The following is a 14230-nucleotide window of genomic DNA, read 5'->3' as shown; positions in this document are numbered from 1 at the left end:
ACTCCAACTCTATCTGCCTGTGTTCTACTTGCAATGCTGTATTGCACACTCGGTTCCTGTATCTTTCTGTAGACTGACATTTCGGATCGTGTGAAAGAAGGATCCGTGCTCTGTCCTACACCGCATGAGGTGAAGATCAGAGCCTGGCTTCATCCTGTTTAACCTGGTAGGGCTGTTGTACACTCTATGCAAGTATTTAAGTTATGCCAGCCTCAGTCTCATGGAGACTACTCTGGGATCCATTTTGCCATCCGTTCAGTTATCTTCCCCCAGTTCCAGTACATCCCGTTCCCAGGGCTCCTTTAGTGATACCATGGGGTCTGTAATATTATTCATCAGTGTGCGATATAGTTGTGAAATCACTTCCCTCGCCAGTCTGGTGGTTGTGAGTCATATCTCCAGAGTGTTTTGAGTTGAGAGGTTCTATAGGCTATTGCAGTGTATTTCCAGTGCATGAAGCAACTGAAGATATCAGTCGAATTGTGTTCTGTGCATGTCATATCTAGTAGCCAGCTGCCGGAATCTGCACATAAAACATCCCTCCCAGACGTTGCCCAATTTCGAGATTCCAATAATAATCTTTTTGCTGAAGCCCTCTGGGTGTGTTATGTGTTGTGCGTTGGAGCCACGTCCCGGCCCACAGCGTCGGCACTCGGTGCCATTTGTTCCATTTCAGGGACTGGTGCCAACATGTCAGATGTTTATTTCACAGGGGGTAGAGCATTATTTTTATGCCGGCTGTAGAGTAGGTTGAGAACCCCACATTATTCAAGGGCCATAAGGTCTACGGCTATGGTGGGATCCGCTATATCTGCAAACAGCCAGTCATTGATTGGGCTAATCTGACTGGCCTAGTTGAATATCCACGAGGCCCAGGCCTCAGTTATAGGGACCCACTACTAATATGCGAAGCGCAATTCTCGGCTGTCCGCCCACCCATACAAATTTTACTATTGCTGATTGTAGATAGTGGAAGCAAGATTTTGGGATTTCATAGGCAACGTTTCGCAGTACATAGCGTAGCCATGGCACGGATATAATTTTAAACAGGGCTCCCCTACCTGCCACGTTGAGAGGTAAACTCTTCCTGCTGGATGTGTCTCTACATGTTCATGACAGAAGTGTGATATTGAAGTCCCATGCCAGGTAACGAATGGGTGAAATGTACATGCCCAAATATTTAAAGTGCTAGTCTGCCCATAGCAGGTTGGTTGTGACTTTGACATTGTGTGCCGCTCATGTCTCTATATATGTAGATTTGGTCCGGTTAACCTTGAAATCTGATGCTTCAGCATATATTTGAAGATTTTGTAGCAGTCAAGGCACCGAAGCCACCAGGTAGGTCATATATATGAGGACATCATCCACATTCAATGATATTCTCTCCTCAAGTTGATCGGAACAGCAGAAGCTGCTCATCTGAGCGTGTCCTCTGATCCATTCCTCTAATAGTTCCATGACCTTAGCAAAGAGAAGGGACAACATGGGGCACCTTTGTCTCGTGCCCCTTTGAGTGGTGAAGGCTTGCGACAACCCCTCATTCACTTGATCCTTTGCCCAAGGCTTAACATATAACAATGCTATAAATCTCCGAGAGAGGGTACCAAAGTTAATGTGCTCCATCAGTCAGAATATGAAGTGCCATCTGACTGAGTCTGAGGCTTTCTCAAAGTTTGTTGACACCAAAGCCTTCCAATACGGCTCATTAGTTGACATTTCAAGTGTGGTATAGAAGCATCACAGACAGTGTCCATACTGCGTTCTGCCATAAATACATCTTGATCATTGTCTATTATAGCTCTCCATTTTTACTATTCTGTTTGCCAGAGCTTTAGCTAAGATCTTCGATTCAAGGTTAATTAATGATATAGACTCACTTCTTTGAGCTGGTTTTTGTGGTTTCAACAGCACAGTTTTTGTCGCTCAGCTTAGATCATACTGTAGTTCTCCAACCTCAAGGGCTTCTTTGATCATCTCCTCTAGCAGAAGAGTTGGGAGTGAAGCAAATTTCTCAAAAATTTCTAAGGGGTACCCATTGGGACCCGCTGTTTTCCCCATGGGGAGGGAATAGATTGCTGTTGCAAATTTCTCTGTGGTCAATGGTTTCTCTTTGTCGGAGAGCCTTGATACTATCAAGTCTTCAACGATTGGGAAATTATGTTCTGCAGCAGCCATTGGTTGGCCAGCATATAAGTGTGCATAGTATTACCAAGTAGATGCATCTCTTGTAGGATGAGTACTGATGGGGTGTATCTTTATAGAGATTGAAATAGTGCTCCCCACTTGATTGTTATTGTTTAAACGATTCCCATTCAAGGAGAACATGTCAATGGTGTCACATGTTGGTTATGGGGTCTTTTAACGATTGCCATTCTACTCACTGGGCACCTTCGAGGTTGCCCTCCTGTAATTTAAGGCGACCAACCGCCTACCACACAAGTAGTGCAAAAAGCAGCTGTCCCGTCTCTGGGTCGCTTCGGTCCAGTGAGCCACAGCCATGTTTACTGCGCCCGCCTCTCCTCGCTGCAGATGTGGGGGAGAGCCCAGCTCACAGCTCACAGCCTCAATGTGGGCCACCAACTGCCGGCACCTACCCATTGCTGCATCCGATCTCACATTGCCAACCTCTGGGCTGAACTCTCGAGGTGGCCGCGGCCCCCCCTCATAGATCGCGCTTGACGCCGCCCACAAATCAGAGGCTCCCAGTCAGTCGCGGCTGGTGCAGTGCGGCGGAGGAGCGGGCAGGGCGGGAGGAGGAGTCGACAGACGATGGAATAAGTTTTATTTATTTATTTAATTTTACTTATTCTATCAACTTCCCCCCTCCTGCCCCCACCCCATCACACTTACCTGTGCCGGCCGCCGCTGCTCCCAGTCTTGGAGTTGCCACTACCACCTGGCCTGCAAGAGGAGGAAGGGAATGGTCTCTTGGTGTGTTGTCGGGTCATGGTCAGCTATACATATCGGGATTAGGGATTGCTTAGAGGAGCGACCTCCAAGCACATCTGCCTTCGTGCATGGCTAGCCACCTACCACCCCCAATTAAAACGTTTCTGTAAGATTTTAAAATTTCATGAGTGCCAAGGTTTTGAAATTTATGCAGCAGAAAGGGCAAACTATGCAGCACATTTCCTGACAGTGTTTTTTTCCATTTGATCTGGAAACAATGTTTTTTTGCAAATGATGTGGCAAAGTGTGTTGCAGATGTAGTAAATCCATAATTATGTGGAAAATGCAGCAGACCCAGGATTGCATAAACCCACTGATCTTCACAACTGTCCATATTTTGTAAACAATGTATTCATGTACTGTAAACAACACATAAACATTCTAATCCCAATAAATACGATTTTTAGCTGCACTTCGAAGAAAACAGCTTTTTCATATTGGTTACTGTGCAATATGGGCCAGTTTTGCCTTTGCCAAGTTCTGGTGACATTAAAAATCCAATCAGTCGTCGGACTCGTGGTTTATGATGACACCAGAACTCCTTGATTGTAATATTGGACCATGTTTCTTGGTCACCTGTTAAGTATCCTCTATATATGTCTTCTTGTAAACATATTTTGTGTATTCGTAAAGTGCAACCAGGAGATTCTTTGCACGAACCAACATGTTTGTTGGTGACCTACTTCTTTTATCGACCTCAAAAGGAGGAGAGGCTCTGTGGCACCACTAGATATCGAACCTTTGGCCACTGGGTCAAACATAAATACCTACAGTGGATGCATAAGCCCACTTAGCTGTCAGGCCTAACTATTTTTGTTTTACGCATAAAGATGCACCAAAAGCCATGACTACCGATTTTTGTTTCTTTTAGATAAAAACTTTAAATTTGACACAGAAGATTACACTTGGTACACAAAAGATATTTTGTCACTTAAAAGTTTTGGTAGAACTTAATCAACCTGATAATCTTTTGACCACAACTTCCATTCCATGCATAATTGATTCCTTTCCGATGATCCTGCCGATATTCTATACTGCCAAGTAGTTGCAAGCTGACATGAGGGCCCTTTGCAAAATGCCTGAATACATGCATGAATACATAAATCTAAATAAATGTTTCAGCGACAGATGGAGATAATTGGAAATTGTCAGTCATAGGGATAATGAACCCCAAATTCTGCCGTATGTATCAGATTTGTATTGAAACATGTGAAATCTATAGTTATGCGAAATATATAGGGGGTACAGGCAAACTGGACCAACAGCGCCTGGTCATTTGGTCCTGTGCAATGCCATGTACCTTACCCTTAAGTTATAAGCTCCTGGAGGATGACCAGGCAAAACTCAGTCAGCGCCTTTTAGCTTGCTTTCTTTCTTTCGCTGTCTCGCTCGCTCTCTCTCTTTCCTTCATTCTTTCTCTCTTTCCCCCTGCTGCCCATACCAAACTGCTAACGGGTATTTTCCACCTACAGCGCTAGTTTATTGGACGCTGCACTACAGCCGGTGGTATCTTTGGCAGGAACAACATGGCTCAAAGTCCGCATATCCTGTGACGCCACTCTGAACTTCTTTGAGAATAGTAAAGCCCATGTAAAATTGTCCTTTTCAAGATTAGACCAGTCAATATATCTTTCCTTCCGGCCACCTCCAGCATGAGTTTTACTTTGAATGAAGGACAGCATATAAACGTTGGTGGGTGTTTGGTTGTGGTTCTCTTAATTGTACTGGAAGAGTGCTCAAGTGTCCTGGTTTTGTCTGCTAAATTATTTGTTAGTCTGGTGATGGATAGCTAATTTGGCGAACTATGGTGATGATGCAGCAGAAAGTTTGCACTGTGGACTCCATTACTGTGACTTATACTTCATATTCCTTACTTTCCAGGAGAGCCGGGCTACTCTAACATTTGCTATCGAGAGTGCGGAGCAGAAGGTGTTGATGATCACAAGCAGAGGGCCCTACTCTGTGGAAGAAGTAAGTTATTCGCAGAATGCTGTCCTCGTTTGGGCCTGATGTGTGCCCAGTGCAGGTGGTTGCAATTGGGACAATACAGCAGTCACAAGTTTCCATCCTTGTTGTAGCCCGTCTACTGTTTCAAACCTTTATCAGGGCTCTTCGCCTTGACAATAATTTGATTCTATGCTCTTTTGGATTTTTTTTCTTTCCATGCTGTTGCATTTCCCACTGGTCATATGTCTGAACATGTCTTGTTTTGCCACTCATGCCCTGCTTTCCCTAACTCTTTCTGCCTCCTGCATACAAATACCAGCAGAATGTTTTTTTCGTATTCTTTCCTCTAAAAGCTATTACAGTAATTCCATCTTTTAGGTTGAGCCTAGCAGCACGCACGCGCTGCTCTGCGAGGCATGCTGTATTCACTTCTACGGGCTTTGGCCATGCCCTCTCTGCCGATTAGTTAATGTGTGTCTATCCGACATGCTTTCTTCTCTATGGTTTCTTGTGGGTATATGTACCACCTTTCTTGTCTTACTCCTCCCCTGGAGTATTGACCTATTACGATATCCTTTCTCTGAAGATGTTTTCCGTAGTGTTTGTGCACTCTTTTTCTGAACAGCTTCTCTTCACATTTGTGAACGCTTGCTCCCTCTCCGCGCGTACTTTGCAGCTACAGCTTTCCCCCAAGCCCCAGTCTCTCCCTGCATCCTCTCGTTATGTTAGGGGCGGGCGCAGGATCCCAGTAAGCAGCTTTACATTAAGGCTAATGCTGCTGTTCCCTCCGCTGTAGTTGATTACTCCGCACACTCACCACCAGACTCCACAAAGCCAGCATAGAGGGAGCCGCCCTCGACTGGCTCTGCTCCTTCCTCACTGGCAGAACCCAAAGAATCAGACTCTTACTCTTCCTCTCTGAACCCACAGAGATCAACTGCGGAGTACCCCAAGGATCGCCGCTCAGCCCTACACTCTTCAACATCAACATGGCTCCCCTCACCGCCACTGTCAGACAGTACGGACTCAGCATAATTTTCTACCCTGATGACACCCAACTCATCCTCTCCCTCACCCAGGCTCAACTTCCAGGAAGGAATGAAGGATGTCGTATCCTGGATGAGCAGTAGTTGCCTGAAGCTAAATTCAGAGAAGACCGAGGTTCTCGTCCTCAGACCCTCCACATCTGCATGGGACAACACCTGGTGGCCCTCCGCCTTTGGCAGCCCCCCCCCCCGACCCACTGACCACGCCTGAAACCTCTGCATCATACTCGACTCCTCCCTCTCCATGACCAGACAGGTCAACACTGTTGCCTCCTCCTGCTTCAACACCCTCATCCGTAAGATCTTCAAATGGATAACCATTGAATCAAGAAAGACCATCACCCACACACTCATAACCAGCAGACTGGACTACGGAAACGCCCTCTACACTGGTATCAACAAGTCTCTGCTCCACAAACTCCAGACCATACAGAACACCGCAGCCCGACTCGTCCTCGGCATCCCTCGACATAAACTCATCTCTCAACACCTGCGCAGCCTCCACTGGTTCTCCGTCGAAAAGAGAGTAACTTTCAAGATACCCACACCTACAAATGCCTACACAACACTGGACCCCAATATCTCAATGACAGAATCTCCTTCCACGTACCCAAGAGGAACTTCCGATCCGCCAACCTCGCCGAAACCCCGTGCATCCACAGAGCAAAAATGTGTGGAAAATCCTTCTCCTATATTGCGGCCAAGACCTGGAACAAGCTCTCTGTAGATATCAGACGCACCCCAACCCTGCACATCTTCAGGGAGAACCTCAAGACCTGGCTCTTCGACTGACCAGCTCTTCTACTGACCTGAGCTGCCCTCTCCAGCGCCTTGAGAGCCTCACAGGCGATTAGCGCACTTAAAATCCCCTGATAGATCAATTGATTACTCCTGTTGTCCCTCTTGCCTTTAATCCCTCCCTCCCCGTGCTGCCACTCTCACCCCCTTCCTGTTGTTTCATGGAATCGGCATGGTGACACCGGCGGTTCCAGGTATACTTAAAACAAAACCCCATATACAATCTCTACCCTAATTCCTGATCCTCGTAATTATTGTGTACAATCTTCTGCGGCCCAACGCTTGTTGAAGACGTAAAATTGAGGATTGAGAACAAGTAATGCTTCTTACGAATCCAGGATTCTAGTTCATTTTATTTACATTTATTGTTTGTTGGTTTTCTCAGCTACCCGACAAAAAACTCCAGCTGGTTCAAAACTCTTCAGCCCATCTAATTCTGGGCCTAAGTAAGCTAACAAATGTCTCCCTTTCTTACTCTGCTACACTAGCTACCTGTTCACATGCACAGCCTCCTCAAAGCACTGTTTTTTTCACAAGGCTACTTATGATGGTTTTAATAATATTTACCTGTCCACTTTCTTTTCCAAATACAGTCCATTTACCACTTTACGTGTCTGGCACTCGTCACTTAGTCACTGTGCCTAGGCTAAGGAGAGCTAGACTGGGCTGTTTTTTCACTGCAGTTACGGCCTAAACATGGAAATTCTGGAAACTGGTAAAAACCTATCTTTCACTGCTTTATATAGGTCTTTGCCATTATCATTCATTTTCAATTTAGCACCAGGATGACCCATTTGGGGTAATTGAGCACTTTATTAATTTTTATTCAATCATTTGTGTTTGTATATATGTGTGTGTGTGTGCGGCGCGCGTGTGTGTGTGTGCGCGCGTGTGTGTGTGTGTGTGCGGCGCGCGTGTGTGTGTGCGTGCGCGCGCGCGTGTGTGTGTGCGTGTGTGTGTGTGTGTGTGTATGTGTATGTGTGTGCGTGCGCGCGTGTGTGTGTGGGTGCATGTTTTTGCACGCGCATGTGTGTGCGCGCATGTTTATGCACACGCATGTGTGCGCTTGTGTGTATACAGTACATGAAACAAAATAACTATACATAAGGGAAGCATTTAACATGGTGTGTATGTAACAGAAAAATATGGATAGGAGTGGGTGGATGATAGTATATTTGATGAAGGCTAATAGGGTGTGAATTGCATATTGCATTTATTCACTGCAGCAGATAAGGTGCTTCCTGTAGAGGTGAGTTTTTATTTCTTTTCTGAATTGCAAAGGGAATAGTGCAGGCATGATGTGTGAGGGGCTTGAATTGGAGTTTCATCCTGACGGTCAGGGGAATGGTGTATAGAATGCAAAGTCAGTTGTGTGACCCCTTTCTGTAACTTGGAGCCTAATTAGTAAATTGATTTGGGGACAGAGCTTCAACTGGCAAGTGAATCGAGCAGTAAACTGTTTCTTGCTATCTCAAAGATTACCTATTTCTAAGTTCCAGTGAGTTGCTAACTATAAAATAAGACACAGTCAAGGTTCCTTTGAACAGACCTGCACCATCATTTCTCGATTGAAAACAAAACTGCTTATGATATAGATTTTTTAAAAGCGGACTGAGTTACCTGGACTGTTGCATAAAAAAAATACATATCTTGTCAAAATCAGGATAACTGGACTTCTGTTAAATTAACTTTAAATGTTGATTTGCAGCATTGGCGTACTCCTGATAATAACTGCGGATCAGAGTTTGAAGGGAAAAATGTGCGTGTATCAAAAGGAGACCCCTTCTCGGGCACTCTGCAATTCGTTAAACTCATTTTTTATCGACAAAGTCACCTCGATTAAAGCCAGAATCATGCTAGCCATGCTCATGAGGCATTGCCAACGACGTTCAAAAACTCCTGCCTCGGCAATCAGTAGAGATACCCTTTTGGAGCTCCTGTCCAAAGTTCAATCTGGATCCACTACTGATAGCTGTCCTCCCCACATCTTAAAAGAAGTTTTCACTGCAAACTCTCAGCCTGCTATTTTTCTCATGAAGAAATCATTAACTCAGGGCTATGTTCCTGAAGCCTTTAAAAAAGCCATCATAGTTCCCCTTTTGGTAAAAAACCTGGGGCAGATCACCTGACCCCTATGAACTACTGCCCCATTTCCCTTCTCCCTTTCCTAGCTAAGGTATTGGAATCCTATGTGGCAAACTGCCTTTGCTCATTCATTGAACAGTCTCATTACCTGGACCCCAAACAAGCAGGATTCCGACCTGCACACTCAACTGAGAGAGTAATATTGAATGTATTGGATGAGCTGTGGAGGGATGCAGACAGGGGCACACATCATGGCTCTGGTGTTATTGGACCTGTCGGCAGCCTTTGACACGGTTAACCATGTTATCTTGGTAGATCGTGTCAGGGAAGCAGGTATCCAGGGGGCGGCTCTCAGCTGGATCATGTCCTTTCTGGAGGACCTCTCCCACTTTACTGCACCTAATACGAAGATTGCGTGCGGTGTACCCCAGGGCTCTTCATTATCCCCGCACCTGTTCAACTCGTACCAACTTCCTCTTATACTGTCCTTGAGAGAAAGAAAGGTGAGCACATTTATATATGCAGACGACCTGCAATTAATGTTTTCCATCGACAATATACCCGACTCCATGTCCGAATTCCAAGCCACCATGCTGTATATCCGTAACTGGATGAACAGCAACCACTAAAAATTGAGTCCAGATAAAACCGAGCTGATCCTGATAGGTGGCATCTGCAATCCCTCGAACCCACACTGGCCAGCTGAACTGGTCTATCACCCTACTCCACCCTCCTCAGCTAAGAGCCTTGGAGTCACATACAACTGTGACTTATCTATGAAGTCTCAGATTGGAAATGTAGTTTCTACCTGGGTTTTTTTCAGTTACGGAAAATAAGGAAAATAAGCAGACTTCTCACTAGGGAAGCCTTGGTGCAGGTAGTTCTTGCCCTGGTCATATCCCACATAGATTATGCTAACTCCCTATACTTCGGCCTGCCATTGTACCTGACAAAGAGACTGCAACTCGTGCAGAACCAAGCTGCAAGACTGATTTTTCATCAGCCTAGATGGCAACATGCTTCTCCTCTCATGAAGAAGCTACATTGGCTCCCCATATTCCAACGCTGCACCTTCAAAATAGTCTGTCTTATTTTCAAATCGTTACATGGCACATACCCAGAATTCAACTCCAATATCATGCAGAGATACATTCCCACTGCAATCTGTGATCAGCCATACAAATGTATTGATCACCCTGTACTATAAATCGAAGCGGTTAGGTGGCAGCAGATTTGCGGTACTGGCTTCTCACTTTTGGAATGTGATGCCCCTGGACATTAGATCCTGCACAGATCCCCTGAGATTTAGGAAACTCCTCAAAACATGGCTGTTCACCCAGGCATATGATTAACCCCAAACATGGCTGTTCACCCTGACATCTGATTAACCGTCTAGGACTCGGGTCACTCGTATAGACAGCGCCAAGAAACCCACCGGTGTTCGTGCGCTTTATAAATAATTTTAACATAACATTTAAACATAACATACTTCTCAGTGCACTCTTCTGAACATTCCTTCAAGGGTACTCCAAGCTCATGGTCAGACTTCAGTGTGGTGTGCAAATGCTCAGAGCTCCTACATACCACGATGTAACCTATTGTTGAGAAGTGTTTTTTACCTAACCATGAACTGCATACGAACACCTAATATTGTGGAAAAAACATGAACTGGTTTAGGAAGCACAAAATGAGGAACTTAATTAAAAAAAACAATTAGAGTCCCTTATAATGACTTGTGCTAGACAGAAGAGTTTACACAGTTATTTCAATCTTTACTACTCGACAATTTAAATTGTTTCTCAGTTATTTCCTTAACCCCTTCGACGCTCATGACGAGCTGGGCTCGTCATTAGGTAGCCTCCTGGCACGCTCATGACGAGCCCAGCTCGTCATGCAAAGTGCGCTTTCGCAAAATCCAGCGTACGGGGGGGAATCATGCCGCACGCATGCGGTTAAACCTATTAATTCTCTTTGGACATTTATTCTTAGTGTGATTATTGTGATTGTGTTACACTGTATCATACTGCATCCTTCATACCGCTTGCCATGTATGATTGCTTGACTAAGCTCCCTAAGGCTTTTCAGGCTCCACCAGCAACTTCATTATTAGGGAATATATACATATTCATCTTTTGTACGGCTAGATGGGCCCCACAGCTGGAAACTATGAAAGGCCTGACTAGCTAGATGGCCTTTTCAATGTACAACAATGTACGTTTGGTTAATGCTACAGTAACCATCACCCTTTTCATGGTACACAAAATATTCAAAGCTTAGTACAGGGGTATTCATACTCGGAGGTGGGCCCCCCTTGGGGTGGCCTCGAGTGATCCCAGGGGTGGGCACCAGGCTCTGGCCAAAAGAAGCATTATGCTTAAAGCAGTGCTTTCTTTTCAGCAGGGAGGGCAAAATAAGTGGCAGTAATCCACTCTGTAATGGGCTTTTACTAAAATATACTGGCAGGGAGAAGTGTAAAAAGGGAAGGGACTTTAAATATTCCTCAAACCTCCACCCAATTTCTAGTAAACACACTTGGATACTTTTACACATTAGTAGGCCTGCCGGACCAGAATAGTATGTTTGACAATCAATAATCACAGGGGGAATGAACCACAAGCAGTATGTACGGGTCTCAAGGAGAATTGTTCTGGGGACCCTCAACCACACATCCTCAGCAAGCGGTGTATATTCTCTCAGTTTTTATGGTTTGGTGGATCGTGCCATAATCGGGTCTACCACTTGAGTGTCCTTTTCTCCAAGTGATTCACTGCTTATGTGTGGTTGAGGGTCTCCAGAATTATTCTGCTTGAGACGTTGGTACATAGACGCAAGTGATTCATTCCCTCCCATGATTATTTATCGCTATATGCTGGAAGCTGAATGAACCCCTGCTTCTCCCTCCCTCATTTTAATTTGAGTAGTATGTTTGGCAATCATGTATCTTTTATTTTATTGTAATAGAAATTACCAAACGCACACACAATATAACAAAGCACCCTCCCTACCCTCCACGATTCCATTGTATCTTACTTTGTACATACATAATTGGGCTCATTTTATCGCTATACAGTGTTCATTATCGAAAATCTGATATATCTTGACAGGGATCTCATAAAAATCATCCTCGGCTCCTCCCCAATGAACGGGGAGAACTAGTACAGATTTACCAATAGGGCACCCCATCGAAGTAATGCCAGCAACCCAACCGCCCCATATCTTCTCAAATGTCTTTTGACAACCCCTTCCTCTGTATATTTCCCCATCTATTAATCTGCACTAGTCCATTCCTTTTCCCATTCCCAGTGTTGAGGAAGAGTTCCCGACCCCCATTTTCTCGCAGTATTTTGTTTTGCCACCATGCAACCTAGATTATCAAGTAGTTTGTGATACTGGGTATGATCTATCTGTCCCCACACCCCTAGTAGCGCAAGCCTAGACTGAGGTTCCAATGCCATACCCATTGATTCCTCACATGTCTCCTTCACTTACTCCCAGATTCCCACTACCTTGGGACAGTTCCAAAGTGTGTTGTAAAAGATGCCCTCCTATCCACACTCTCTAAGTAATATGCGTCTGCAGCCTTGCCGAGTCTATAGAGTAAAGTGCGTGTGTAGTATATTCGGTGCACAAGTTAAAATTGAATCAAGCCAATGTTCGCTGGAATTGCTACCTCAGCTGGAAATAACTGTGCCTCCCGACAGTCCTCCTCATCTAAGTCTTCGCAATTGTCCGATCACCTCTTCAGTAGCTCAAATGTTTGTTCCTTATCAGCGCCCCATATGTTAAAGAAATTAATTTTTTCCCTACCCGACCGGCAATCATGTATTTGATTGCATTTTTAAAACAGTACAGAAATTAACTGCAATGTTTAAATAAGTCTAGACATATTTAAAGAGTACCCGTTTAATAGAATAATTGTGAAAAGTTTTGATGGGGGCCCTAATAATTTTTTTTTTCCCATGGGGAGGGGAGCGGCAATAAAAAGTTTGAAGACCACTAGTTTAGTATCTGATGGCTATGTTAGGACTATGTATCAGTGACTGGTGGCTTTGTATCCAGCATTGCACCAACCCATTAGGCCTTATGGTCAGTAGCTTAAGACACTAGTGAGAAGTGGCATGAATCATTCATAGGAGACTTGCAAAATATGTTTTTTTTAAGATTTAACAAAGGAAAATGCTAGACATCAAGGAGACCAGTTCTCAGATTGTTAATAAATGTAGAAAATTAGGGTACACTGTACATATTCAAAAATGATCCAGCTAGAACACACTGAAAACTTTCCAGTATATATTGAATCCTAAAGATGCGCATAGTGAGCCGCGTCTGCCTGTGTTCTTTCTAGTGAGACTCCTTCTGTCTTGTGTATTCTGTTACTTTTCTATCTTTGTGAACCGGAAAAATGTGCATATACTGCTTTTAGGTAGGACCATAGCTGAAGGAGGGTTTGTGGAAGCAGAAGAGGAGCATGTCATCTGAGGCAGCCTTAACAAAATGCCTGCCTCCCGGAGTAATTAAGTCTTCCTCGAGGACTAAGACAAGAGAAAAAGGAAGACTAGTAGTGATAATCAATCCAGGCCCTGATCCATGGTGGGGGGTTTCTAGCCTTCCAGCCTGAGACGCGTCTCATTCCTCATGCCTGGTGGCAGCTCCTTGGTTAATGGCTCGGAACTGGGAGCCAGGCTGCCAAGAAGAGCAATTATGAGCGCTAATGTGTTATTGAACAGAGATGGCGGCGATGAGTCGTTAATTAGATAAATGCATTTGTCGACTGAAACGACTCACACTGCATTGTAATCCAGATTTCTGCTTTATGCAACGTATCTCGCTTTAGGGAATGGTTTATTTTTTGGTTGCTTGATCTGAAAAGTTACTATACCCCACAGACAAATATGGACTATAAGCCAAATGAGCACTTAAGCTTCACTGCCTTCAGGGTAACTGTCCCATTTTAAGATGATTTTGATGTAATCGCAGTAGGATTCTTTTCTCAAGCTGTGGAGGATTTTGCATACTACTTTCTAACCATAGAAGTGCTAATCCCTCTTTACGAGATTTACCTCAGCATCTTGCAGTTCAAGGAGACCATCATTCTGGGACTTGTCACACTTTATAGACTTGCATCCTAGCCTTCAATGTATATAGCTAGGAAGCTGCAAGTGGATGACTTTTCTCGCCTCGCCTGGAAAGAGATCTGGATTAAGCAACCACTCAATCTTCCGGTACTGGTCTCTTGTGCCAGAAGGAGACTTCTCTTCCACAAAGTGATCATCTTGCTTACCCTTGTCTGCCGAAAACTCTCAAATTTTTGCGGAAGGCACATGTTAAACTAGAAAATCATAACATGTTACAGTCTAGGTGTCACTTGAGGGTTGAGAGGATATTGTCTGGTATAGTCCCACACT

At 44.5% G+C, this 14230-nt stretch overlaps 1 protein-coding gene across 1 annotated transcript in view; it reads left to right on the top strand.

Moving 5' to 3' along the window:
* Positions 1–14230, top strand: part of EXOSC5 (exosome component 5) — a 188324-nt gene that overhangs the window by 127811 nt on the left and 46283 nt on the right. The window contains exon 5 of the mRNA XM_078661064.1: positions 4831–4920. Within this exon, the coding sequence (XP_078517190.1) occupies positions 4831–4920 (90 nt within the window). The remainder of the gene's footprint in view (positions 1–4830; positions 4921–14230) is intronic.

This window comes from Lissotriton helveticus, chromosome 9, assembly GCF_964261635.1.
Source record: "Lissotriton helveticus chromosome 9, aLisHel1.1, whole genome shotgun sequence".
Taxonomy (NCBI): Eukaryota; Metazoa; Chordata; class Amphibia; order Caudata; family Salamandridae; genus Lissotriton; species Lissotriton helveticus.
Note: the sequence above shows the minus strand (reverse complement) of the source record. Positions and strands in the feature narration are given on the sequence as shown.